At 55.9% G+C, this 24,234-nt stretch overlaps 11 protein-coding genes across 11 annotated transcripts; 5 read left to right on the top strand and 6 right to left on the bottom strand.

Annotated features, from left to right (window-relative positions):
• Positions 1–55: 55 nt before the first annotated feature.
• Positions 56–1,229, bottom strand: L226DRAFT_8113 (uncharacterized protein). Its single transcript, XM_067687257.1, has 4 exons — positions 793–1,229; positions 588–737; positions 342–530; positions 56–282 (listed from the first exon to the last, which is right to left on the bottom strand). Exons 1-4 carry the CDS (start codon positions 1,067–1,069, stop codon positions 146–148), a joined length of 753 nt encoding a protein of 250 aa, XP_067542389.1. The 5' UTR covers positions 1,070–1,229; the 3' UTR covers positions 56–145.
• Positions 1,230–1,390: 161 nt separating this feature from the next.
• L226DRAFT_518072 (uncharacterized protein) lies at positions 1,391–1,909 on the top strand (the record flags this gene model as incomplete). The annotated part of the gene is made up of 1 exon (XM_067678537.1): positions 1,391–1,909. One exon carries the CDS (start codon positions 1,391–1,393, stop codon positions 1,907–1,909), a length of 519 nt encoding a protein of 172 aa, XP_067542388.1.
• A 599-nt stretch (positions 1,910–2,508) lies between these two features.
• On the bottom strand, positions 2,509–3,967 carry L226DRAFT_450808 (uncharacterized protein; the record flags this gene model as incomplete). Its single annotated transcript, XM_067674974.1, has 3 exons — positions 2,509–2,775; positions 2,830–3,783; positions 3,929–3,967. The coding sequence occupies 3 exons, from the start codon at positions 3,965–3,967 to the stop codon at positions 2,509–2,511; spliced, it is 1,260 nt and encodes a 419-aa protein (XP_067542387.1).
• Positions 3,968–4,323: 356 nt separating this feature from the next.
• L226DRAFT_548975 (prohibitin) lies at positions 4,324–5,699 on the bottom strand (the record flags this gene model as incomplete). The annotated part of the gene is made up of 9 exons (XM_067682642.1): positions 4,324–4,661; positions 4,716–4,747; positions 4,802–4,832; positions 4,885–4,896; positions 4,954–5,049; positions 5,105–5,317; positions 5,370–5,447; positions 5,503–5,606; positions 5,666–5,699. 9 exons carry the CDS (start codon positions 5,697–5,699, stop codon positions 4,425–4,427), a joined length of 837 nt encoding a protein of 278 aa, XP_067542386.1. The 3' UTR covers positions 4,324–4,424.
• A 140-nt stretch (positions 5,700–5,839) lies between these two features.
• L226DRAFT_528055 (uncharacterized protein) lies at positions 5,840–8,361 on the bottom strand. The gene is made up of 13 exons (XM_067679255.1): positions 8,171–8,361; positions 7,964–8,109; positions 7,894–7,911; positions 7,737–7,837; positions 7,664–7,685; positions 7,414–7,611; positions 7,300–7,365; positions 7,091–7,248; positions 6,960–7,040; positions 6,639–6,903; positions 6,520–6,585; positions 6,274–6,468; positions 5,840–6,223 (listed from the first exon to the last, which is right to left on the bottom strand). Exons 1-13 carry the CDS (start codon positions 8,277–8,279, stop codon positions 5,897–5,899), a joined length of 1,752 nt encoding a protein of 583 aa, XP_067542385.1. The 5' UTR covers positions 8,280–8,361; the 3' UTR covers positions 5,840–5,896.
• A 132-nt stretch (positions 8,362–8,493) lies between these two features.
• L226DRAFT_8027 (P-loop containing nucleoside triphosphate hydrolase protein) lies at positions 8,494–13,078 on the top strand. The gene is made up of 13 exons (XM_067687254.1): positions 8,494–8,739; positions 8,793–8,855; positions 8,909–8,958; positions 9,013–9,469; positions 9,521–10,205; positions 10,253–10,587; positions 10,640–11,033; positions 11,092–11,250; positions 11,303–11,475; positions 11,527–12,282; positions 12,336–12,449; positions 12,508–12,760; positions 12,817–13,078. The coding sequence occupies exons 1-13, from the start codon at positions 8,557–8,559 to the stop codon at positions 12,972–12,974; spliced, it is 3,780 nt and encodes a 1,259-aa protein (XP_067542384.1). The 5' UTR covers positions 8,494–8,556; the 3' UTR covers positions 12,975–13,078.
• Positions 13,079–13,292: 214 nt separating this feature from the next.
• On the bottom strand, positions 13,293–15,225 carry L226DRAFT_564471 (6-phosphogluconate dehydrogenase; the record flags this gene model as incomplete). Its single annotated transcript, XM_067683650.1, has 9 exons — positions 13,293–13,348; positions 13,405–13,483; positions 13,542–13,835; positions 13,891–14,102; positions 14,157–14,423; positions 14,484–14,900; positions 14,959–15,061; positions 15,120–15,153; positions 15,212–15,225. The coding sequence occupies 9 exons, from the start codon at positions 15,223–15,225 to the stop codon at positions 13,293–13,295; spliced, it is 1,476 nt and encodes a 491-aa protein (XP_067542383.1).
• Positions 15,226–16,090: 865 nt separating this feature from the next.
• On the top strand, positions 16,091–17,662 carry L226DRAFT_450919 (branched-chain amino acid aminotransferase II; the record flags this gene model as incomplete). Its single annotated transcript, XM_067674982.1, has 8 exons — positions 16,091–16,126; positions 16,185–16,265; positions 16,323–16,389; positions 16,448–16,611; positions 16,699–16,807; positions 16,863–17,009; positions 17,062–17,229; positions 17,286–17,662. 8 exons carry the CDS (start codon positions 16,091–16,093, stop codon positions 17,660–17,662), a joined length of 1,149 nt encoding a protein of 382 aa, XP_067542382.1.
• A 608-nt stretch (positions 17,663–18,270) lies between these two features.
• Positions 18,271–19,383, top strand: L226DRAFT_541444 (uncharacterized protein; the record flags this gene model as incomplete). The annotated part of the gene is made up of 4 exons (XM_067682057.1): positions 18,271–18,537; positions 18,639–19,019; positions 19,093–19,275; positions 19,342–19,383. 4 exons carry the CDS (start codon positions 18,271–18,273, stop codon positions 19,381–19,383), a joined length of 873 nt encoding a protein of 290 aa, XP_067542381.1.
• A 676-nt stretch (positions 19,384–20,059) lies between these two features.
• L226DRAFT_518066 (uncharacterized protein) lies at positions 20,060–21,518 on the top strand (the record flags this gene model as incomplete). The annotated part of the gene is made up of 8 exons (XM_067678536.1): positions 20,060–20,147; positions 20,218–20,311; positions 20,380–20,499; positions 20,550–20,568; positions 20,631–20,733; positions 20,796–20,958; positions 21,017–21,152; positions 21,225–21,518. 8 exons carry the CDS (start codon positions 20,060–20,062, stop codon positions 21,516–21,518), a joined length of 1,017 nt encoding a protein of 338 aa, XP_067542380.1.
• Positions 21,519–22,726: 1,208 nt separating this feature from the next.
• On the bottom strand, positions 22,727–24,056 carry L226DRAFT_607055 (uncharacterized protein; the record flags this gene model as incomplete). Its single annotated transcript, XM_067685738.1, has 2 exons — positions 23,021–24,056; positions 22,727–22,767 (listed from the first exon to the last, which is right to left on the bottom strand). Exons 1-2 carry the CDS (start codon positions 23,928–23,930, stop codon positions 22,727–22,729), a joined length of 951 nt encoding a protein of 316 aa, XP_067542379.1. The 5' UTR covers positions 23,931–24,056.
• Positions 24,057–24,234: the final 178 nt, after the last annotated feature.

Raw genomic sequence — 24,234 nt, 5'->3', positions numbered from 1 at the left:
ACTCAATGTTCTCCGTATCTATATAACGATTGTCTGGTAGTGTGTGCAACAGTAGATCCAATGAACCCAGTATAGACTGTGGGGAATGCGACATGACCCAGTAAGCGAGGAACACAAATGGTGCATTGCGTAACCACGCTGCTCGTCACCGTCTGCTAGGGTAGTTGTAGACGTACCCACCCTCTGACGAGCCCGGCTCTCCGGAGTGAGCTTGTCCGCCGTGAGGTCCATCTCCTTGATGCTCGCTGCCTTTGATGCTCTGTCCATCCGTTCCGTCCTGGTCTGATACGTACCCCGTAAGTTCATGCGCTTGTACACCCAATAGAATAGTCCGAACTTACTGGAGTTGCCGTTGGACTGGTCGCCGGAAGGGACGTTGATGATCTCTGGAACTGAGACATCTTGACGGGAATACACGGGTCCTCTGGAACCTCTGCGAGCAACTCTCTTCATGTGGTAGCTGTACGCCGAGTCCTCAGGTTGGAAAGCGTAGGAGTCATCCGCCGCCGAATCATGGGACTGAGAGAGTCCTATAAATCAGTATAGTCAGCAGAAGGCCAGGCGGTCGTGAACACTTGAAAGCCTACCGGGTGCCACATTGATATTGCTCAGCTTGTCGTAGAGGTTCGCGCCGGAGGCGGAACCACTGTCCGCAGAGCTCACGCTGTCACCGCCCTGACCGGCATCAACCCCGACAGCAGGACTGGTCGTCGAAATACCGCCATTCTTCCCTTGAGCTATATGAAACCATGGTTTGGAACTATCGGGGCGGCGAGCATGCGAAGTACTCACCAGATGCGGGGAAGCCACCGGTCATGTGTGGGGTTTCCGGATGGAAGCGAGAGCTATCTGTGCGCTCCCGGCTGGCGTCGCCCCTCTCCCTGTCAATCTGCCGCGAGTACCCGTCATCTCCTCCAGAAGAGTATTGCCTCGGGGAGTTGACGTGGAAAGACCCGATGCCGCCTTGGACATTCGGGGACAACGGAGGGTCCGGCGAGCTGAGGGGAGGTTGAGCAGACGCTGCGATGGCTGCTGCAAAAAGAGAGAGGGCAAGAGCGGGGCTGCGCATGGTGGAAGAGGGCAGGGTGAGATGGAAGAGGAGAGGAGGACGCCTTGGTTGCCCGAAAGCGAAGAGCAGTGGCGGCTGGCCACGACACGTCTCTCACCTTGGCCCACCTCACTGTTCGCCAGTACTACACCTACTTATGCTCGATTCTCTCAACTGACCTCGTCCGCAAATGGCAGTCCTGTGCCCCGATTAGGCAGGCGCGGAGGCTGAGAAGCCTCGGCGGGATGTGAACCTAACCATACTTAAGTAGCACGACCATCCATGGCTTCCGTATCCTCAAGCACTCGCGCCTCACCCTAACGTTCCACAGCCTATCTCACCATGCGCAGCCCCATGCTCGCCTTCTCGCTCTTCGCCGCCATCGGCCCTACCATCATCGCCGCCGCTCCCTCCTCACCCAAGCTGGGCGACGACACTTTCGCGCACACGAAAGGCACCGACGTCAGGCTTTCCCAGCGCCAGTTCCCTCCCCTGCCGATGGGCAAGATGTCCATTCTCGACGACATCGTACCCATCTTTCCCAAGTCCTCGAGGGCGAAAGCTTCCAACGATGATGAAGTGTCCCGTGCTTTGCCTAATGAGGCCCCGAGAAAGGCCGCCGACACTGGTACTACGGCAGATGTGCCCAAGCCACCAGCCTTCGTCCCATCCACCGCTCCCGCCGCTGCTAACATCGCGCCCGCCGCGCCCGCCGCTGCTCCCGTGGCACCCGCCGCGCCCGCCGATGCTCACATCGCTCCCCCCGCTCCCTCCCCTCCGAGTTGGAGTGCCGCCAAGGTGTCGACGCCCCAGGCGGCTGACGACCCGACGAAGACCGTGGACACCGACCCCGACGTCTAAGCAGGGTGAGCTGTTCCGCCTGCCTGTTCTACGATCAGTGTGATGACCAGACTACAGACTGGAAGCACGTCGCCCGAACGGTTGTGGATGTGGCGGAGGCTGTGTGGAGGATTCGTTTATGGGTCTGCGGCTCTTAGATGACTTCGACTGGTTGCATATCATGTACAGTCACCGGCCATTACGCAGTCCACTTGGCTGGCAATTGAGAGCGGTGAAACAGTGGAAATTGAGACGCGATAGATAGAAACAGGAGCACAACTCGACAGTGGTAGGACAGGAGAGTAAGTGGACCGACATTACAGGCGGCGTACCGGCAGTAAACAGAGCACGCTTATCCTTGCGTTCGTTCGTTAGTTGACGAGGCGATCGGCGGTGGATATAAACAGAAGCTCTGCGCATGCAGTTAGACCAAGCAAAAGCAATGGAAATCGTGATAGCACACTTTAACGAAACACATATTGATGATGCTACAATCGTGTCGAGAGTTCAGTCGATAAAACTGTTTAAGCCTGGCCCTGACCGTCGGGCGCGCCGGCTCCTGGGGCGGCCTGGCCATAATAACCTAGAGAACAAACGTTACCCGAGAACATAGATGCATTCTACAAACGCAACTCACCTCCCCAATAATTCGAGTAATAAGAACTAGGATCAGCACCAGGCCATTGCCCCTGCGCCGCCGCCGCCGCGGCATCGGTGGGAGCTCCCGTTGCGCCGCCAAGCCCTATTGCGGCTGTCGGTGCGACAGGGCTAGCCATACCAGGAGCCGCAGCACCAGGCGCACCGGCACCAGCTTGGTTGGGGAAGCCGCCGTAGGCACCAAAGCCGTACTGACCATACGTATTCGGCTGAGGCATACCGTACATAGGCTGAGAGACAAGATGTCAGTCAACTTGTACAGCGACAGGTACCATAGTACTCACCACACCACCGTACGGCGCCGCGGCAGGCGTCGGGCTCAAAGAGCCGGTGCTCATCGCAGCACCACCATCCGCCCTGTCCTTGCCCCAGCTGCACTTGATCGGCCGTCCGTGGACCATCTGGCCCTGGAGCTGGACGATGGCCATCGCAGCGTGCTCATGCGTGTCGAGCTTGACGAACGCAAAGCCACGGTCGGCCTGCATGCGGATCTCGGAGAGGTAGCCGATCGACTGGAAGAGAGGGATGAGGTCGGCCTGTGTAGCGTACGGGACGAGGTTGCCGACGTAAACGGTCGTGTTGTACTGCGGGGTCTGCTGCACGACGGACTCGTACGAGAGGGGGCCGCCCTGGAAGTTCATCGGGGCAGGCGCGCCGCCACCGATGCTGCTACGCGGGGGGGCTCCACCGCCGCCGCCGCCAGGAGCCGCGCCCTGGGTCTTCTGGTTCGCCCAATTGACGCGGATGGCACGGGAGCCGAGCCATTCTCCGTTCATGGTAGCGATGGCCTGCTCGGCGTCGGTCTTGTCTCGGAAGGCGAGGAAGCCGTAGCCGCGCGACTTGCCCGAGTTCATGTCCCACATCACGCGGGCGTCGGAGAGCGTGCCGAACGCGCTGAAGGCCTTGGCAAGGACGTCGTCGTTCACCTCCGGGCTGAGGTCGCCGACGAAGACGTGGTAGTGGTTGCTCGTGTCCTCCTTGTTCTGCTGGCCCTGGTAGGCCCAGTTGACGCGGATCTCGGTGTCGAAGATCTTACGGCCGTTGAGGGTCTGCAGCGCGGTCTCGGCGGCACGCATGTCCATGTACTCGACGAAGCCATAGTTGAGACCCCCGTGTTGGTAGTTGCGGTCCGGGATAATCTTGACGTGCTGGACTGGGCCAGCCACGGCGAAGATTTCCGTGAGCATGTACTCGGTCACACGGGGGCTAAGATTGCCAACGTAGAGATGAGCCCGCCTCTGTGATACACCGGAAGCACATGGCAACAGCACAAGCGGCAAGCGAGGAGGGCCGTAGAAGGGGGACAAGCAACAAGGGGTATTGGGGAGGAAGCCGGGGGTGCGTTGAGCAACAAAAACAGGAGCAGGCGGAAAGAACACTCACCGGTGCCTCAGCAGGCGACATAGGACCCATTGCGTTCATGATGACAGACTGATAATGAAATCGTGAGTCCTAGAATGACGTTGGACGGGGTGCTGGATCGGGCCCGATATATGACACGGTGATATGCACAGAGGGAAAATTGATGAGACAGAGAGAGAACGGAGGAAGGAGACAAGTCCGTGCGAGACGTGAGAGGAATATGAGACACGAGAGGAGCAGAGAGAGGAGAGAGAGAAACGGAGAGAGAGGAAGAGAGAGAGGAAACGGACAGACGAGAGCCTTGACAAGTCAGGAGACAGTGGACCGTTAGAGAGATGCGCAACGCCCAGCGCTGCCCTCTCCCCTCCCTCGGATATCTCCGGCGTCCTCTCTCATCACTAAGGTAGTGCACTCACGGCCCTAATATTTTATATATTATACCGCACATTCTGCATGCACACCCTGGAAACCCACCGAGCGGTGAATAACACTGTATTAGAGGGTACTGTAACGGTTACTACTGCCTGCGGACATTGGGCGGAGTGGGTACGTTCAACAGCACGTTCCCTCCACCGCTCGGGATGTACGTGACATTCGGATTCGAGACCAGCGACTGCACAATTGCCTTGCTTGCCTCGATCTTCCTGAACGCGATGAAGCCGTCTCCAGCCTTTTCCAGTGCCTTCGAGATCGTCGCAGCAGCCTCAGCTTCACCCTCCGCACGGATGACGGCGGCTTGGCGTTCTTGTTCCGCCTACGGTGACATCAGTTGAATTTCGCACTCCGGCGGCACCCCCGAACGACGTACCTTTTCGACGATGAATTTTGCGCGCTCGGCATCTAATACAGAGCTCCCATCAGTGAGATAATGAGGCACTCATTGGATTTACGCACCTTGCTGAGCGATCTGCTTCGCCTCCACAGCCTGCACGGGTTCATCAGCAAGTGACTCTTGGGTCTTACCCTAGTTGGCGCACCTGAGTGAATTCCTGTACGTGATCCCAGAGTCAGTGCATGTAGTTCATGGAAACGAGGGTGGAACCAACCTTGCCGAACGTAAGATGCGTGATGGAGACATCCTCGAGCGTGATGTTGAACTCCCCGGCGCGCTGGAGAAGGTCTTCACGGATACGCGACGAAACCTTGCGGCGAATGCGCTTAGTGCGGAAGTGGGAACAGGCGTGCAGAAAGACATACCACTTCACGCTGCGTGATCAACTCGGCCGCATCGAACTGGGCGACTATGCTCTTCAGCACCTCGTTTCCAATTGACGGCAAGACCCTCTCGTCATAGTCAAGGCCCAAGCTCTTGTAGATGTTCGGGAGGTGCTCGATATCGGGTCGTGAGAGAACACGTAGGGTAATGGACACCATTTGCAAGTCCTTCGAACCAGTGGTCGTGGAGATGTTCTGTACTAGGAGTCAGCTTTTGGGGTGCGTCACCGCGTCTAGTCACTCTCACCCTCGGCTTGATACGACAGTCGTAGAGGATGGCCTTCTGCAGCCAAGGGACGAGGAAGTGTGTACCCTCCGGCGTGGCCTTCATCACATGCGGATTCAACCAGTGCAACGCTTTGCATTGGCGAGTAACGCACCTTGTCCTTTACACCTGAAAACCTGTCGAACATGACCGCCCTGTATCCTCCAGGAACGTCATAAATGCTGGCCTGGAAGGCTGCTGCCGCCACAGCGACGGGCACTATAGAAGTCCATGGATGCGTCAGCGCCAGGGAGGACCATTCGAGAGAGAGTAATGACCTATCAGACGGTTTGCCAGGTTAGCGAAAGACATGGCGGAAGCAGACAGACGGTACGCTGCGAAGCTCGAGAACGCAAACGGTGGACTCGAAGCGCGTCACCCTTCCGGCACGGCCCGCCACGTGCCCGATCTGGTACTCTGTACAGAGCGCCGGTCATTCAAACTTGTCCACAGCCACGAAGTAACGACTTTGAATCGCGTTCTACATAGTATGGACATCAACTTGTTGACTACTTCTCCTCTAGCATGAGATCGCCTTTCCTGTCACCCTCTCCAGGAGCCATTCTGGCCGAGTGGCTGCCGAACTGCATCGCTCTCTTCTTCCTACTGCTTGCCTCTACAAGCCCGAGCTTCCGGGCCGCAAGTCGCAATAGTAACTTTTCCCCTAAGCCTGCCTCTAGGCGAGGGTCCATTTTCAGGTGCACCGGGAGCTCGGCGAGGAAGTTGACAAGGGATAGCGAGAGGAAGGGATGTCGCGTCTCCTTGCCCCATGACGATATGACCCGATCGTCACGTCCAAGATTTCTTGTCGGAATACGATCTATCTCTGTTTGAAGCTACGGACGCAGTGAGAATGATGCCCCCAAGTACCGAGAGGGAGGGTTACCTCATCTATGACTGCCTGCCAGCCTGCAGCTTTGAACGCTGTCCGGTGACGTCCATAACCTCCGAGTAGTTCGTCCGATCCTAGACCGTTTAGGAGCACTCTTGCTGGGCTCGTGTACGGCTGTGCGTCAGCAGCGGCATGAGGACGAACTTGACCCACTCCTCTTGCAGCGAAGTATAGGGCAATCGCGAGGCTCTGCAAATCATTCAGCCACATCCGAGACGTTGCCGAGGAGAAGACACGCACGAGGTCCATCACTGTTCTTGAGGGATACATGAGGGCTTCGACGGCAGCTCGAGCACTTTGGGATTCCTGACGAACATGGCGTGAGTTCGTGCGGAAAATTTCAGGCCCGGTGGACTCACCTCGTACGGAACATTTATCTCCAAGAAGTTCCATGTCCGATGTGGACATAGCCTCCTAAGCTCCTCAACTTCCTGTAGTCCGGTGAGCCGGTCTGGTACATCATATGTGACCTTCACGGTGGAGTAGTCCAGGGGGTCGCGCAGTTTTTGCTTCTTTTCCCGTTTAGGAAGCCCGTAAACGTTGCCCTCAACTTGTACCGTTAATTTGCGAGGATTCTCAAATGCAACGTTCAGCAAGTCAATTGGCTCTTCCGGAGGAACGTGTCTGCAATCCTGCCATGAGTGAGTTGCTTCCATACGACTTGAAATAATGATCCTCGCCTATCTGCAAGGAATGCAAGCATAGTTGAGTCGATACCCCCACTGAAGAACACAGCTACCCTGGCTTCGCCTGCAGCAGTCCTACGGTGCATTAGTATTTGTGCAGTTCATTGAACCCGAACCGACCTCACTCTTTGTGAGGTATGTCACGAACACGTAGCATCACGCTACGGTCAAGGTGTACGATAAGCTCATCCACTGCGACCGTCAAGTGGGGAGGTATGCTATCCAAACTCTCCACCTTTGGAGGATCATTGGGAATAGTACGATTGACCGCGGAAGGGTGGGCCTACGGTGATGGTCAAGCCACGCAGTGTTAAAAATAGAGGTATATGCTCACAAATGGCAGAGATTTCCCCCCTATATCGCGAGGCACTGAGGAAATGCACGATTGAAGTTCTAGTAGCTGTGCGCTCGTGAATCATGCTCATGGCTTGATCCCAATGAGACTTACATCGCCGAGGCCAGCGGCCACATTGAGGTCTATAGCAAAGAGGTGCGCTGTTGACAGCTCTTCGAGAGAATGCCCAGGATCCAAGCCCGCGGACACAGAAGACAGCACGAAATAAGGGTTGGCGGCGTCCGGATGATGCACCAAGAGAGATCGCCGACCGAGCGGATCTCGACCGAAGTATAGTGTGTTTGTCGAGCGCTGTGCTATGGAGTGAGATGGGGCGACAAGGCAGGAGGAAGTACCTGCATACGTGGTAATACAGGAACGCGTAACTGTGAAGGTTACTGAGCATACATGGGGGCTACCTGTTTCAAGTCACTCACGGTCCTTCAATGGCGCCAAACGCGGAGCTCACATCGTATGCGTTGCAGCATCCTGCCAAGGCAGAGAGAAGCTTCACGCCATCGTTCTCATCTGGCGCAACCTGAACTCATGAGATATGAGTGCTTTCCTCATGCCGCTCCCCAAATGCGCACTGACATTCAGGCCTTCAAATATCTATCCACATGAAATGAGTAGCTCTGAGTAGAAAAATCTCGCACAGTCTTACCTCACCATTCCAGCAGAGTAAGTTGCCATCGGCATCCCTGTGCGGCTGAGTAACCAAGGTCTCGCCTCGAAGTCTTAGCTCAGATGCAGAGAATGTAAGGATTAGTTGAGCGACATCGAGTTGCACTGAATCCTGAGCATCTGGTCCTGGTTAATATGACAAACTGTGAGAGGCATACAAGCTGTGCAAGCTGCCTGAAAAGCGCACCTCTTGCAGCAATTGCGCTGGTGAGCCTCGGGAAGAGGTTTGTCAAGTGGTTCGGCCGGTCTCCACTGGCAGGGTCCTTAGTTTGAATAGAAAAGAGTATACCGCACATATCGTAGTGCAGCAGTCTCCACAATCAGCAGGACTTTGAGATGCTCGTCACCTCAGCATGTGGTTTACTTCAAGCATGAGATGGCTCTCGTGCAGATTGAGCAGATCTATGGCGCTTCTGCAGAAAGGGGATCGGCGATCCCCCCACGTGCCAAAAATGATCGAGATCTGAATTTTCCAGTCCGGCACCTGATGAGCTCAATACTTCTGTTCCTCTCGGTTCTGTCTACCGGGCTGGTACATCTTCCCGGCGCCTCAAATTCCTCTTCATCTGCGCTATGCAATCTAGAGTGCGCTTCAACGCCAGGGCCCGGCAAGGGGGCACTCATAAGAAGAAGGCGAAACGCGGGAAGGACAGACCCGATGGCCCCGAGGAACAGTTGGACCCTAATGCACCCATTGTCGTACCGAAGAGCGAGGTGGAGAAGGAGCAGGAGAGGAAGTTGAAGATGAGGGAAGAGGTGCGCTTGAGATCTCATTGCTAAGCAGGGCGAAACTGAGATAGTCGGGACAGATGCTTGCCGAGTCTAACTCGAAAGCGAACAGCAAGAAGAAGAAGAGGTTGGACAAGTATATTGTTCGTGTCTTGTTGTCACAAGAGATAGCATGAGCAATTAACTGTCTCTGCAGGAGAAGAAACTGAAGCAGGAAGAGCGGGTTGCACTCTTCGAGAAACTATCGTACGTCCTATTATCACTAGCGATGTCACTTCCTCCCTCAAATGGCGGTCCAAGGAAGAGTCAAGCTCAGGCTTCAGCCGCTCTCAACCTGCAGTCCTCCGCTACGCTTGGTACTGGCAAGGCTCTCACACATCAACAGCGCCTCGACCAGTTGGAGGACAAGGAAGTCAGGCGTGTCATGGACGGTCGTGCTGGAACCGGAAAGCGTCGTAGACGAGAGAACGCGCTCTTAACTGCTGCAAGCGACAGCGACGAATTAGATGACTTCGCCGATGATCCAGACGAGGCTGCTATGGACGTCGATCGGCAAGGAGCGCATGCGGAAGAAGGCACGTCGCGTTCAAGGCCTGTGGTCATCGTAGACTCAGGCTTCTCTACGACCGTTCAATCTCACGAAGAAGACGAGCCAATGTTGCCCGCCTCTGCCACGGTGGGAAGCGCGCTGAAGCGTAATGCCGACGGGACCGTGGCCGCGCCTCAAGTGTCGAAGCGGAAGCCCAAGGATGGCAAGGTCTGTATGCGTGTCTCATATAAGTGTCGAGGATTTACAATGCGTATCAAGGACACATTTGCTTCATGGAAGGATAGACGCCTCGGCGCCAAGTCTCGGGTCCCAGAGGACAACTCGGATTCGTCATTCGACAGTTCGGATTCCGCCTACGACTCGGAGGAGCAAAACACAGATGCCGAGAGTCAGGCAGAAGAGGAGAGGTCAGGCTCGGGCGACTCGAGTGCGGAGGAGGAGGATGAGGTAATGCAAGGGCCGCCGCCGAAGACTGAAGCAGGGTCAAAGCGCAAAAGACTAGGCTTCAAGGAGTGGGCGATGAAGCAGCTCAGCGCAGCCAAGGGATACGTTGCACCTCTACCTGACCAAGAGGAGACAACACCGGCCCAGACAGACAACGTTCCACCACCTCCGAAGAAACGCAAGGTTGGGCATCAAGACGGTCAGAGGGAGATGCGGGGACCCCTAGGCGAGGACCTGCAGTTGCCCAACACTTCGTTCGCACAACAAATTCAAGATGGCCCCAAGGCACCCACAAAACCACGTAAGGCGGTGACGGTCACTCGCCCATCGGACGTTGAGGAGGCCCGGCTGCTCTTGCCCATCGTTTCCGAGGAGCAACCAATCATGGAAGCTATACTCCTCAACAGCGTTGTCATCATTTGCGGTGAAACCGGCAGTGGCAAAACTACTCAAGTCCCCCAGTTTCTGTACGAGGCTGGCTTTGGATCTCCAGGCAGCGGTAAGAGTGGTCGTTCGTCCATGTTGCCCAAAATTAATGTTTTCCAGACAACCCTGGGATGATTGGTGTTACTCAGCCGCGACGAGTTGCCGCGATGTCTATGGCATCCCGAGTTGCTCACGAGCTCTCACTTGCCTCCACGAAGGTCTCGTACCAAATCAGGTACGATGCGACCGTCTCACCGGCGACCGCGATCAAGTTTATGACGGATGGTGTCCTTCTGCGCGAGTTGGCCATAGACTTCTTGCTCAAGAAGTATTCTGTCATCATCATCGATGAAGCTCACGAGCGTAGCATGAACACTGATATTCTCATCGGAGTCTTGAGTCGCGTGGTCAAGTTGCGTGAGGAGATGTGGAAGGAAGGCAAGGACGACACGAAGGTACGTTGCTGCGCTACGCTGGGCATGGTTTGGCTGCTCACTTCAAGGCCAGCCATTACGCCTGATCATAATGTCTGCGACCCTTCGTGTTTCCGACTTCGCCGAGAACAAGACTCTATTTTCTTCACCGCCACCTATCATCAACGTCCCCGCCCGGCAGCATCCTGTCACGGTCCACTTCAGCCGCCGAACGTCATCCGACTACATTGGGGAAGCCGTGAAGAAGACGAGCAAGATCCACGCGAGGCTACCTCCCGGCGGTATCCTGATCTTCCTGACGGGCCAAAACGAGATCACCGGCGTGTGTAAGAAGCTAGAAGCACGGTATGGCAAGAAGGCGCTTGAAGAGCGCCGCAAAGCAAAGGGCTCTCTTCAGTCACGCCTCAGTAGACTGGCGACGAAACTCGGAGAAGATGAGCCGGTCAAAGTTGTAGCTCCTGCTCATGGTGAGCGTGCCATCGCTCTTCCATGGGTAATCTGTTACTGACGAGGTTTGATATGTAGCCGACGTAGAAGCTGAAGACGTTGACCTTGGAGACGCGCAACGGGCGGACGAGGCTCTAGCCTTTGACGTCGATGGAGACGTTGACGTGGAAGCATTAGATTCTGACGACAACGATGAAGGAAACGATGAGCTTGGTATCGACGCTGAAGAATCCGGTGGTGAGCCTTCAAGCAGCCCTTACTGGCATTGAGCACTGATAGCACGATCCAGTCCCCATGCACATCGTGCCTTTATATGCGCTCCTACCGAGCGAGAAGCAGATGCAGGTGTTCCAGCCACCTCCACCCGGGACTCGCCTAGTAGTCGTATCAACGAACGTTGCAGAAACATCTTTGACGATCCCTGGCATCCGATATGTGGTCGATTGTGGTCGCGCCAAGGAGGTCAGTGCCCATTGAACATCCGTCGCAGTCCGGCTCTGACGCCTCTTCCAGCGGAGATACGACGTCGCGAACGGCATCCAAGCCTTCCAGGTCAGCTGGATATCCAAGGCCTCAGCCGCGCAACGCGCCGGTCGAGCAGGCCGCACGGGTCCCGGCCACTGCTACCGCCTCTACTCCTCTGCGCTCTTCGAGAACTACTTCGACGCCTTCTCGCAGCCCGAAATCCTGCGCATGCCCATTGAGGGCGTCGTCCTGCAGATGAAGAGCATGCACATCGACGCCGTCGTGAACTTCCCCTTCCCCACACCGCCCGACCGCGCCAGCTTGCAGAAGGCAGAGAAGGTGCTCACCCACCTCGGCGCTCTGTCTTCGTCTCCGGGCAAGGGCATCCTGGGCCGCGCGATAACGGACATCGGTCGGACGATGGCGCTCTTCCCACTCTCGCCGCGGTTCTCCCGCATGCTCGTCAGCGGACGGCAGCACGGGTGTCTGCCGTACATCATCACGATCGTCTCCGCGCTTTCAGTGGGAGACCCGTTCCTCCGCGAAGAGGCGTTGGAGCAGGAGAAGGACGATTCCGACGAGGACTCAGATGAAGACGAGGAGCTGAGCCACCTGACGAGCGAGGCCATGCGCGCCAAGGAGGCGCGGAGGATACGTCGAAAGGCGTTCTTCGAGTCTCAGCAGCTGCACGCTGCTCTGGGTAACTCGTCAAGCGATGTCTTGCGAATATTGTCGGTCGTGGGTGCGTATGAGTATGCAGGCGGTGGCCACAAGTTCTGCGAGGAGCACTTCGTCAGGCCCAAAGTGAGTACCGCGCCAAGTATGATGGGAGTGTGGTGCTGAACCTTGTGTAATAGGCCATGGAGGAGATCCACAAGCTGCGCGCACAGATCAGCAGCATCGTGCAAACGAACTTCCCAGACGTGCAGACCGGCTTCGAGGCGAATCTCCGTCCGCCAAGTGCTCTCCAGGTACCTCGCTCCACTATCCATGCTCTCCCTATCCATCTGACCTTGCGCTCTCAAACAGCTGAAAGTCTTGAGACAGCTCATCGCTGCCGGCTTCATCGACCAAGTCGCCGTCCGCAAGGACATTGCGCAGAAAGGCCGCACTGAAGGCGCAGGCACGCAATTCACCACCTCTCGTGGAGTCGCATACCAAGCGCTGGGGATCCCTGATGAGGACGTTTTCATTCACCCGTCGTCGGTCCTAGCTAGTCAGCCTCCTCCGGAATACATTATCTACCTCGAAGTTGTGCGGACATCCAGGGTATACTTGAAAGGTAAGTGCTCAACGCATTTCGTTGGGTGTCTCAGAGATGCTAAGATCCCAAATCAGGACTCACTGTTGTCAACGGAGCGTGGTTATCCAGCCTTGGCAAGTCGCTCTGCACATACTCGAAGCCCTTCAAAAACAAGGAAGGCCAGACCATGGTCATCCCTCACTTTGGTCCTCAAGGATGGGAGCTTCCCCCCATCAAGGAAGAGCAGAAGTGACTTCTCGCTGTGTAACTTATTCATCATGTACTTCGCATACTTGTGACAATCAGCCAGTCGTTGCAATATCAAGGCATCCTAACTAATAGAATGTGTACACAAGTGAGGACTGCTGTATTTCATGTGGTTCTACTGCCTATGCGATACACACTATCGTAACACTCGTCCAGATGTTGACCTTCCAGCCCATCACGCCCCGCATGATACACTACACAGCGAGAGCCGGGTCGCTGCTGCTTGATACCAATACAACTTCTATAGTCGTTACGGACTGGGGCCTTGTCGCGTCGTCGCGCAGAATTGCCCAAGAAGAGACGCTTAAGCAGAGTACGTCGATGCGGACACGGAGCCACCACGGCCGGTCCAGTTGATGTCTAGATATTATCAAACTCAATTGACAGTTAACATACTCGCGGAGGGAGACACGTACGGATGTCCTGGCCAGCCTTGAGCTTGGCGTTCTCCTTGCCAAGAAGTACCTTGAAGGTGTGGGCACCGAAGTAATCACGCTGCATAGTGCACGCTCGTCATCATGATTGAATGCTATCGACTGTGGAAAGTGCATACCTGCGCCTGGAGGATGTTGGCGGGAACAATCTCGCTGCGGTAGCCGTCGAAGAATGCGAGAGCGGTGGAGAATGCCGGGGTGGGGATGCCCCAGAGAACCGCCTGAGCGACGATGCGGCGCCAGCCGGGCTGCGCCTTGTGTGCGGCCTTGTTGAAGAAGTCGTCGAAGAGCAGCGACTCCAAGTTCTGGTTCTTCTGGTACGCCGAGGTGATATCGCCAAGGAAGACCGACTTGATGATGCAGCCACCACGCCACATGCGAGCAATGCCGGCGTAGTTGAGGTTCCAGTTGAGCTACAGCCCGAGATATCTCAGTAAAATCTCTTAATCAAGATGTCATTCCACCGACCTCCTTGGCAGTCTCACGCATGAGCATGAAGCCCTGGGTGTAAGACATGATCTTGGACGCGTAGAGAGCCTGCTCGAGATCGTCGATGAACTGCTTCTTGTCGCCCTTGAACGCCTCCTTTTGAGGACCAGCAATGACCTTGCTAGCACGGATACGCTCTTCCTTGAGGCCAGACAGGCAACGAGCAAAGACAGCCTCGCCAATGAGCGTCACTGTGGGCGCCTATGAGAATCTGTCGATCACAGACATACGTCATAGACGCGTACCGGGCATGCCAGCGTCGAGCGCAGCAATGGCAGTCCACTTGCCAGTACCCTTCTGGCCAGCCTGGTCAAGGATTTTGGTGACGAGGGGCTCGCCATCGTCGTCCTTGAAGCGGAGGATGTTGGCAGTGATCTCAATGAGGAACGAGTCGAGGACACCCTTGTTCCAGGTGGTAAAGATGTCCGCGATCTCGTCCTCGTGAAGACCAAGGCCACGCTTGAGAATGTCGTACGCCTCAGCGATCAGCTGCATGTCGCCGTACTCGATACCTGGTGACACATATGTCAGAAAAAGGCTGCATGCGGCAAGTTTCGTGGGAATCCTCTCACCGTTGTGGACCATCTTCACGTAGTGACCGGCACCGGTCTCACCGACCCAGTCACAGCAAGGCTCACCGTTGACCTGAGCAGCGGTCTTCTGGAAGATCTCCTTGATGGCCGGCCAAGCAGCGGGAGAACCACCGGGCATGAGTGAGGGACCGTGACGGGCACCCTCCTCACCACCAGAGACACCAGAGCCGACGAAGAGGAAGCCCTTGGCCTCAAGCTCCTTGGTGCGGCGGATGGAATCGGGGTAGTGGGAGTTACCACCATCGATGATGATGTCGCCAGGCTCGAGGTGTGGGATGAGTTGTTCAATGAAGGAGTCGACGGCAGGACCAGCCTTGACGAGGAGGATGATCTTGCGGGGACGCTTGAGCTTGGCGCAGAGCTCCTCGATCGACCAGGCGCCAACGACCTTGGTGCCTGCAGGTCACCATAAGCGGTTACGGACGAGTCCGGCTAGATGAAAGGGAGCGCGTACCCTTGGCCTCGTTAGCGAGGAAGTGGTCGACCTTGCTGGTCGTCCGGTTGTATGCGACGACGGTGAAGCCCTTGTCGTTCATGTTGAGGATCAGGTTTTGACCCTGGGAGTGTGCCAGTTGAGACGAGTACTAGTCGGTGCTTGACGACGTGAAGACATACCATGACGGCCAAACCGATGAGGCCAATGTCGCCGCTGCAACTCATGTCGGTCACTCCGGGACGAGGCGCATGTTGCTGTAGACGGTACGTACACAGGTGCAGCCATAGTTGTTGAGTTATGCGAGGTGGAGGGAGTAGTGGTGGTTGAGGAAGAGGATCGAGAAGATCGTGCAGAGAGTTGGGGACGGTGATGGCGATGAGATATGTAAGCCCTGGGACTGACGTCTTTGTCACGCCGGACCGGAGAGCATGACCGTGCGAGCATCTGCGACCGGCCTCTCACTGCATCCCAGCCTATCGTCCGCCGTGCATGTAATTGCGCACACGCCGTGTTGTCTCACACTCCCCGAAACGACTCCCGACCGCGGATTGTGCGCAGGGAAGGCTGCCAGTCAGCTCAGCCAGCTGAGTACACGCACGGGGCCCATCGATAACGAGGTCGGACGCGTCGGCGCGCGTCGCGAGGGGCTGCGGTCACACTCTGTCTGGTGTGACGTCCCGCGTCTGTGACAAGGTTGCCGTTACGCTGTGATCCCAAACTGGAGTCCATGCATGCTGCTTCTTGTCCGGATGCATCTACTCATCCCAGCGAGCGGGATGCCTCTGTCTGCAGCCCATCCTCCGTGATGTGCGCACTGGCGCTACTGCCCACGTCTCCTCTCCGTCTGTCTGACCCAGTGGCTGAACCTTCCGGCGATTGGACCGGATGTTGCCGATGACAAGTGCGTAATTAGCCGCCGTCCGCCTGCCAGACATTCGCCGCCAACGCTGCTCGAGTCACTGGCCCGACCACCACATCTTGCTTGCGACATTCCCTTCGCGCTCTGCAAGCAACAGCCATGTCCTCCACCCTCCGCTCCATGCGCCTATCCACCGCGCGCTGCAGGTCGTTCGCCGCAGGCCCCTCGCACGCTCACCAGTCACTCAAGATCGCCAATGCCCGGTACAACTCCTCCGTTTCGCGGGACCCTATGACTGGCGAGCTTGCGAAGCTACCGGACATCGATGTGCGTCCCTCGGCAGCTATACCGTAGCCCATGATCTCCAACCCTAACGCCATTGCAGCCTTCGCTTTTGCAAGTCGTCAAGACCGATAGTCCGAAGGATGTTCCTCACCCATCAAACCTCGTCTTCGGCCACACTTTTGTGAGTCGATGAAGATTTCTATACAACTATAGACGTTTGCACTTACGCCACACGAAGACTGACCATATGTTGACCGTGCCATGGCAAATGCTTGAGGGTTGGGGCGCACCCAAGATTCAGCCTTGTGAGTCTACTCCTGTCCCGGTCACTTTGCATGGAGTCTTATGCCATCCGCTTGCTAGTCAACAGCCTCTCACTGCCTCCGAGTGCGACTGTCTTCCACTATGCGCACTGTCTCTTTGAAGGTCTCAAGGCGTACCGTGATACCAATGGCAAGGTGACCCTGTTCCGGCCGGACATGAACATGAAGCGCATGAACAGGACAGCTGAGCGCGTGGCTATGCCCGTAAGTCCCCGAATCCCTTCTCATAAGAACGAGTATGGACAAGTGTGGATGTATGAAATGCTCACCAATCATCACTATTCCACGCAGACGTTCAATAGTGACGCTATGGTTGAGCTCTTGAAGCAACTTGTCCGCCTTGACAAGCACTGGATCCCCAATCAGCCAGGATACAGCTTGTACATTCGCCCTACCATGAGTGCGTTCCACAGCTTCCCTTAACAATCCCCGCCCATGCCTAACGTCCTTCCTAGTTGGTACTCAGGCCGCGTTGGGTATCGCGCCACCAAAGGAGGTGCTTCTCTTCGTGATCTGCAGTCCTGTGGGTCCCTACTACCCACAAGGCTTCAAGCCTGTGGCACTCTACGGCACCACGGAGTATGTGCGCGCCGCGCCAGGAGGTAGGTCACGTCTGCTCTCCCGCATGATGCATCTAACCTTTGAAATGCACAGGTATTGGCGCGTATAAGCTCGGTGCCAACTACGCTGCAGGTGTTGCAGCGCAAAAGGCTGCCGCCGAGAAGGGCTACGTGCAGAACCTCTGGTTGCACGGCCCCGATCACCACATCACCGAAGTTGGCACGATGAACGCGTTTGTCGTGTTCAAGAAGCCTGACGGAAGTGCGTACACGTCACTGATCCTCCATGACTAGACTAACATGCACCGTTGTACGCAGCCATCGAACTCGTCACGCCTCCGCTTGACGGCATGATCCTGCCTGGTGTAACGCGCGACTCGGTGCTCACGCTCGCCCAGGAGCACGCCGCAGGTCTCATCAAGATTCCTGAGCTGACCAACAAGCTCGTTGTCTCTGAGCGGCCCGTGACCATGGGTGAGGTCAAGGAGGCTGCGGAGAAGGGCAACCTCGTCGAGTTCTTTGGTACGGGCACTGCGGCTGTGATTAGCCCGGTAGACAGGATCGGGTACCTCGGCAAAGACGTACAAATTCCGACTGGTCCAGATGGTATGGGTCCCGTGTCAAGACCATTGTGGAAGTACTTGACGGGCATCCAGACGGGCACGATCGCTCATCCTTGGGCCGTGGAGGTGTAAGGGGTGGGGATGCTCATATAACACATCTACGTTTATCTGGAATATTGCTACATCTACTTCCTGAATACATGGATTGGGCTGTTGCTGTCACTGTCGATGATCTTGCCACCCCAGCCCAGCGTGTCGTACCTGGATCTAGAGTCGTTCGACTGGGGGAAGTCCTGCGGATGACGTCATGGTCACCGGACATCCGAGCATATCCGAAGCTACGCAACTGTGGCACAGACGCGACTCGGTGGGCAGCGAACTCGTCTCTCATGGCTACTCGTCGTACTGGCTCTCTCTTAGCTTCGCACACCAGGTCTTTTGCGTCCGGTACTCGTGCACGTGCGTTCACGCGACCGCGTACTACATCCGCCGTTAGACGCTATGCTTCAGTCGGATCCACTACCTTCCTCGGAGTACCGCCATCAGCACCAGGTCCGAGTTCTGCCCCCTTTCCTCGCGCAACAGCCCCCGCGTCGCCTCAACCTACGTCCCAAGTCAAGCCTTTCGATGCGAACGTCCTCGCCGAACTGCACAATGCAGCGTCGGAACACCCGAGTGCCTCTGCAGAGTCAGCCGCAGGGTCCGCCTTGACTCCCCTCACAGAGCTCGTGGAACAGTACATGAAACGTGCCGGGCATGTGCTTGGAGCATCTCTGTCATACGAGTCCCGGCCCAACGAGGAGCGGCGCGTCCAGTTCTCGCCAGACGCGGCGAATGCGAATGTGGAGGTGAGCACTGCGGATGAGGGTCTGTTCATGGTGGCGCACGCCGTGCAGGATCGCACAGGCAAGCACAAGATCACATACAGCTCTGGATTTGCCGTGCATGCTCCCGGGGCACCTGAGGGACAAACCGTGTTGGTCACTTGTGCGCATACTTTGGAGGAGGTGAGTTCCCGTCACGCATGTAAACCGGACAATATTTGCGTTCTGACACTCCGGTGACCCTGGACATACTCCTCTACTTGATATTACCACCGTGCGTGAAGATCCTGCACGATCCTCTTATGCGCGCAGCCCGTTTCAGCCCCGCCGTTTCCAACGACCAACTGCTCTCCGGCTCTTTCGTGATCACAGGCTCGTCGGCCACTCCCACACTTCACCCCGTCACGTCCGTCCTCTCAGCGATGCATCGCGGGGATCTCCTCCTGTTGTCCTCCCCATCACTCAGCTCCGGGCTGCGGTCACTTCCCGTGAACCCGTATCCCGTGCACCCAGGTACCACCATCCGCGCGCACTACGTCACGGATAAGCTGCCTGAGACCGGTCCGCAGCGTGACGGCTGGACGCCATGGGTCGGCGGGACGTGGCAGAAGTGGATCAAGGGCACAGTCGTGGGGTACAGAGACTACGCCGGACGGGAGGCGAAGGTACGTTATCCCGCCGTGCGCGGTGATGGAGTTTGCAGAAGCTGATACGTCACCTCTGTATTGGCACTTCTAGCCTGGGACGTATGATTCCCTGGCGCATCTGCACTTCGACCCGCCCCCCACTCCCGGGTCCAGTGGGGGCCCTATCATTGATGAAGAGAGCGGGTCTGTTATCGGCGTTATCCTTGGGACGCAACTGGTCAACCAGGTCGAGGGCGTCCGAGGGTGGGGAGTGCCGGCGGAGATGATCTACGAGGTACGTTTCTAGAATATGCATGGTTGTATCCTGGATGTTGACGACCAAGTATGCGCCTCATCACAGATGTTCAGCCTGCCAGGCCTGAAACTGAAGAGCCAGGCCTAGAGACGCTAGTCTTGCGCAAGGTTGATATCCCTATTGCTTCCGGGAATCTGTTAAACTACAGTCTACGGCTGCACCAGGTATGCGATGCACCCTCACTAATCATCGTTATGTACGATACAGCTAGCGAAATGCGAGGAATTATGTACATTGTTCTTGAAGCGCTACAGCACCCCCGAGCAGATCGACGTCCCTGGTCACCGTCCGAGAGGCTACAACTTACAAGTCCACTTGGCATGACCGTGTCTGGGCCGCCACAAAGGTGTTGCTGATGGAGACTGGACAAATCTTCTTTTCTACTTAGAATGCTGCCACAGGACCGCCCTAACCATATCGGTGGGCGCTTGCTTTTGCTGTGGTCTGGTCTTCGCCAGCAACGGAACGAGAAGGCTGCACGTTTGATGACATGTTTCAAAGCTCGCTACAATCATTCCTGTCCACGGTCTGCGCCCACAGCTCAGGTCCCAGGTCACATGTGTCTTGGGGTTTGCAGGGATCCAGGAGCAGGAGCGTCGCTTATTCTATAGCCGAGCGGAGATGCTTGCTCTCGCCTCAGGCGAGGGACCCGTACGGCATATATAGCGACGCACCGGGTCCTGGGATCTCGACATTGATTCTCCCGAATCTTGGCCTCGACTCCAGCCTTGGGTTTGCAGCTGCTGAATGTGCGAGTTGAAGTATGTCGGACGCCTCGAATGGCATCGCTGCGGCATGGCATCTCCTGGAGATTACGGGCATCGTCCAGTCTGTGCTTTGCGCCCTGTTTGGTACGTGTTACATTTGTGTCGGACCATTTTGGTCTCTGGTCGTGCGTGTTAACCAACAAACATGTTGCAGGGGTGTACATTCTGCTGTTCGTTGTCGCGCTGTGGGCGAATCATGGAAGGCGGACTGTCTCTTCGCGGAGATTACGAATCGTTACAATCTTGTTGTACGTGTTCCGGCTACCTTTCCGGCTTTCTTCTGGCCAAAGAGCTGAACTGACGTCTGCCGGTGCAGATTCGTTGACCTATGCGCACACTTCATTGCACGCTCTTTGCAGTTTGCGAGAGCGCGCATCATGAACCCTGACCCGAACGAGTTCTTCAAATGGAGCATACCTTTAGTTGTCATCGGGAAGTGAGTAGTTCAATGACTGCTCAGAGCCATGCATTGACTGTCTGTACCAGTGTGACTACCACCTTTGCTGTGAGTATCCATATGTAGTGCCCTACCGGCCACATCCCTGAATGTTGTTGACATCAACGCAGGGCCTGTGCTCGGACGGACTACTCGCATGGCGGTTCTACGTCATCTTTGACCAGCAGCGATGGGCTCTCTATGTTCCCATGACCTTCGTTGTCATCAACGCGCGTACGTTCTCCTTGACAGTTCGCAGCCGCACGACCCGTTGTACTGATCTATCCTGTTCACAGTGTTATGTTGGTCTGCGGACGCACAGCACATCGCAGCCTACACCCACTACGACTTCTATGAGAACACGCTCCTTGAGGTCACGCTCAAGATCACTGTCGCCTGGGGTTGGCTTATGTTTGCAATTAATACCATTCTCACCGGGGCTATTATCGGGAAGATATTGTACGAAATGCCCCCGTTTTCTCCAGCCCGTCTGCTCCGCTGACCGCAGTCATGACAGTTACATAGCCCGCTTAAGCGGCCATTTGAACGTGTATGAGACCGTCCTGCGCGCAAGCGTCGAGTCGGCGTTCGTGACCTGGATTGGCCTGCTCCTCTACGAGATCTGTTCGCTCGCGCCCAATGGCCACGTCGTCGTACGTCTCTCTGATCCTTGTATCACTGCCTGCCTCTCACCTTATTTCATCCTTGGCTCTATCTGCTCACAGACGAACTACGACGTCGGCTACGTGATGGCCTGTGTCCTCCCCGTCTTCTTCGGCATCTCGCAATGTCTCATCGTCGTCCGTGTCGCCATTGCCAACGAGCTCAACCAGTCACGAGGTTCCGGAACTCGCGTAACGGGTTCCTCACGAACTATAGCATTCGCGATACCATCGTTCCTCCATTCCGATCACGACAAGGTCGCTTCGGATTATGTTGAACGGTCAGAGGAGCATACCTTGGCGGTGTTGCCGCGGAGCCGGCCTAGTCCTAGTCCTGAGCCAAGTGCTCAGGAGTAGGTCTGATGGCCCACTATCGACACTGTAACCACAATCGGGACCAACTTGATAATACCTACTTGTACACCAAATACTGACTATTGCTCTCAAGAGTGACCGAGACGCCAAGTCACGCTATATCTATATATAATATAGGCTGGGGTTTGTCTTTGCGCCTCTCTCCCGCTCGCTCCGTTTATCCCACGGGCTCATCGTCTTACACGTACGTTAGACATGAGTAGTAGAGACAACTGAGATGGTAAGAACCTCTGTGGGTTCCCTCGTCCTCGCTCGGGGAGGGGGTTTTGCGTATCTAGATCGACTCGGCCATCACGGCCATCAAAGTGTGTAAATATTCGCAAATATAACCTCAACTGGTGTACACAGAAGTTATTTTACACATCATACACTGCGAGATGGGTCGACTTATAGAAATCTTGGGTTCACGTATTCTGGCAGCATGTGTCCAAGGAGACTCCCAAGAGAACGGGGGGGGTTCATCGTCACCGTAGGTAGCGCATCTAATCTTATCATCTAACACCCTGTTATCTATCACTCTGGGTCCTTACCTTAGGCTTTGATTTGACGAGAGCATTGCAAGCCCAAAGATTAGAGCATGGTTTCTATACCAGCCTATAATATATGTAGATGGACCATTTCCCTGTGACGGCCACTCTTAGTTAGCGATTGTTTCGTTTACTTACAATTGTTATATTTACGTTTCATTCTCAGCTTACAGTACTTTTCTACTCGATTCAGACTCAGTTGATCATCACAATCATCGGACTTTGGTATTACTATTGGTTGTCTGCTTGATGTCTTACTTGTATATGTAAAGACGAGCGCTATCATACTCTGTTCCACTCTCTCCACTCTGCGTGAACTCCAACAGTTTCTCTTGCGAGAAACGTGTATCCAAACAGGACCCTGGCGTAGTACAAAGTTCATCATCGTTGCACCCGTGCGTAGCACGGGTTAACGTCTAGTTTAAACTGTATATATGCGACTCACATAAAGACGAACAACAGTACTGATATGACGAACACCCTTGTGGCACTTCCACTCAGCAACGCAGGACGGACAGCTTGTCTCACGTCGTCCTTTCCTCAGCAAAAGCGGTCCTCGCCGCGCGCAATCTTGGCCAGTCGCGGGAATCTGGGGAGTATGGGCGGCCAACATCTATGCACGTCTGTTCTGAGGTGTTTCTATGCGCGCATCTGGGTCGAGGATTATGACGATTCGTCGAGGATGAGGTTATCGAGGGATGGCCCTTTGGGCAGAAAAAGCTGGAGACCACCGTTTTGGACGCCTCCGAGAGAACGCGTGACGTCACGCGTCAGAGTTCGATACAAGCACGTCAGCCGATCTCCCACAAGAAAACATAATTCCTGTACCAGTAAACATCGTGCGCGGTTCAAGAACACCAGACTTTGTGATACTTCCAACCAAGTGTATGACAGGACCCACAAAAGTACGCCTTCTTGCATTTCGAACCTGCACACCCTCCTTGCCGCAGTACCTACAGAAGTTGTCCTGTCCACTCGCAATCTTGCCCAATCTACCCATGACCACCTCCACCAGCGCGTCACCCCGTGCGCGTAAAGCGTCCTCAGACAGCCGAATCTTGCCCGACAGGACATACTTCTCCAGCTCATTGGCGACGTTGGGGAGGACCTTCTCGTGGTAATCGAAAGCACGTTCGAGCGAGAACACCTCGCCACCTCCGCCTCGCCCGCCCAGCTGAGAAGTGACAAGATCGAGGACGACGCGTGGGTCCGTCTCCAGGTCTTCCGACTTGGGCTCACCGATGAGTAGGAATACCCACGGCATGATGCCATCGAACCCAGTGAAATGCTGCGAGAGGTTCACCCTTGACGGTCCAAGGTCGGGGCGGGGCTCGTGATCGAGAATGAGGCAGGCCTCTTTCGCAACGATATCGATCTCCGCCACCGTCACGTCGCTGGGCTTGCAGACGACTTCATGTTTCGCAGACGTCCGCGCGCGTAGCTTCGCCGTGGGAGGGAGGCTGTCGAAGACGCGCTGCGCGACATAGGCGAGGACGTACCCGTTGTTGAAGGTCTTGCAACGCCAGAATACGTCCTCGAGCTCGCGACGCGTCAGCTCCTTTCCTCCGGAGACCTTCACACCTTGAGGCGATGCGAAGGTGTCGATACTGATACGCTCGGAAGCGCTTGAGTCCTTCTTGAGGATGTAGGCAACGCGCTTCTTGCCCCCGATCTGAGCAGCGTGCCACTCAGGAGCAAAGACATGGCTCGGGAGGGTGGTGGGAGAAGTGATGCCACGGTTGATTTCCACGAGTTGGCCACCGGGAAAGTAGGGTTCAGTGCGCGCGTGTGCATCGAGGATGGTTGCGGCGAGGTCGTGCACGTCGACGACGAGATCGTCAGGAATCGAGATCATCGTGGTCGACATTAGAAGAGCGGGCGGCAAGCAGCAGGCCCTTAGACTGATTGAAGCGCTGAACGTTCAACGGCGGTTCGCGCAGCATGAAGCATTTAACGTTGTAACCACACCGTGCATACCGCCGCCGCCACCGCCCAACCACGGTGGTGACTAGAAATCTACGGTTGTATGTCAACTCGTCTGGATATGTCATATGTACTAATGGCATGGGTACAGTTCCTCAGAGTCCTTGCGTCACTCTCTCAATCCTCATCGGCATCACCCACCTGCCCAGGCCTGGTCACAAATCCAGTCTGAGCTGAGAGTCTCCGTT

This window comes from Lentinus tigrinus, assembly GCF_003813185.1.
Source record: "Lentinus tigrinus ALCF2SS1-7 unplaced genomic scaffold L226scaffold_1, whole genome shotgun sequence".
Taxonomy (NCBI): Eukaryota; Fungi; Basidiomycota; class Agaricomycetes; order Polyporales; family Polyporaceae; genus Lentinus; species Lentinus tigrinus.
This window is presented reverse-complemented; position numbering and strand designations above follow the sequence as displayed.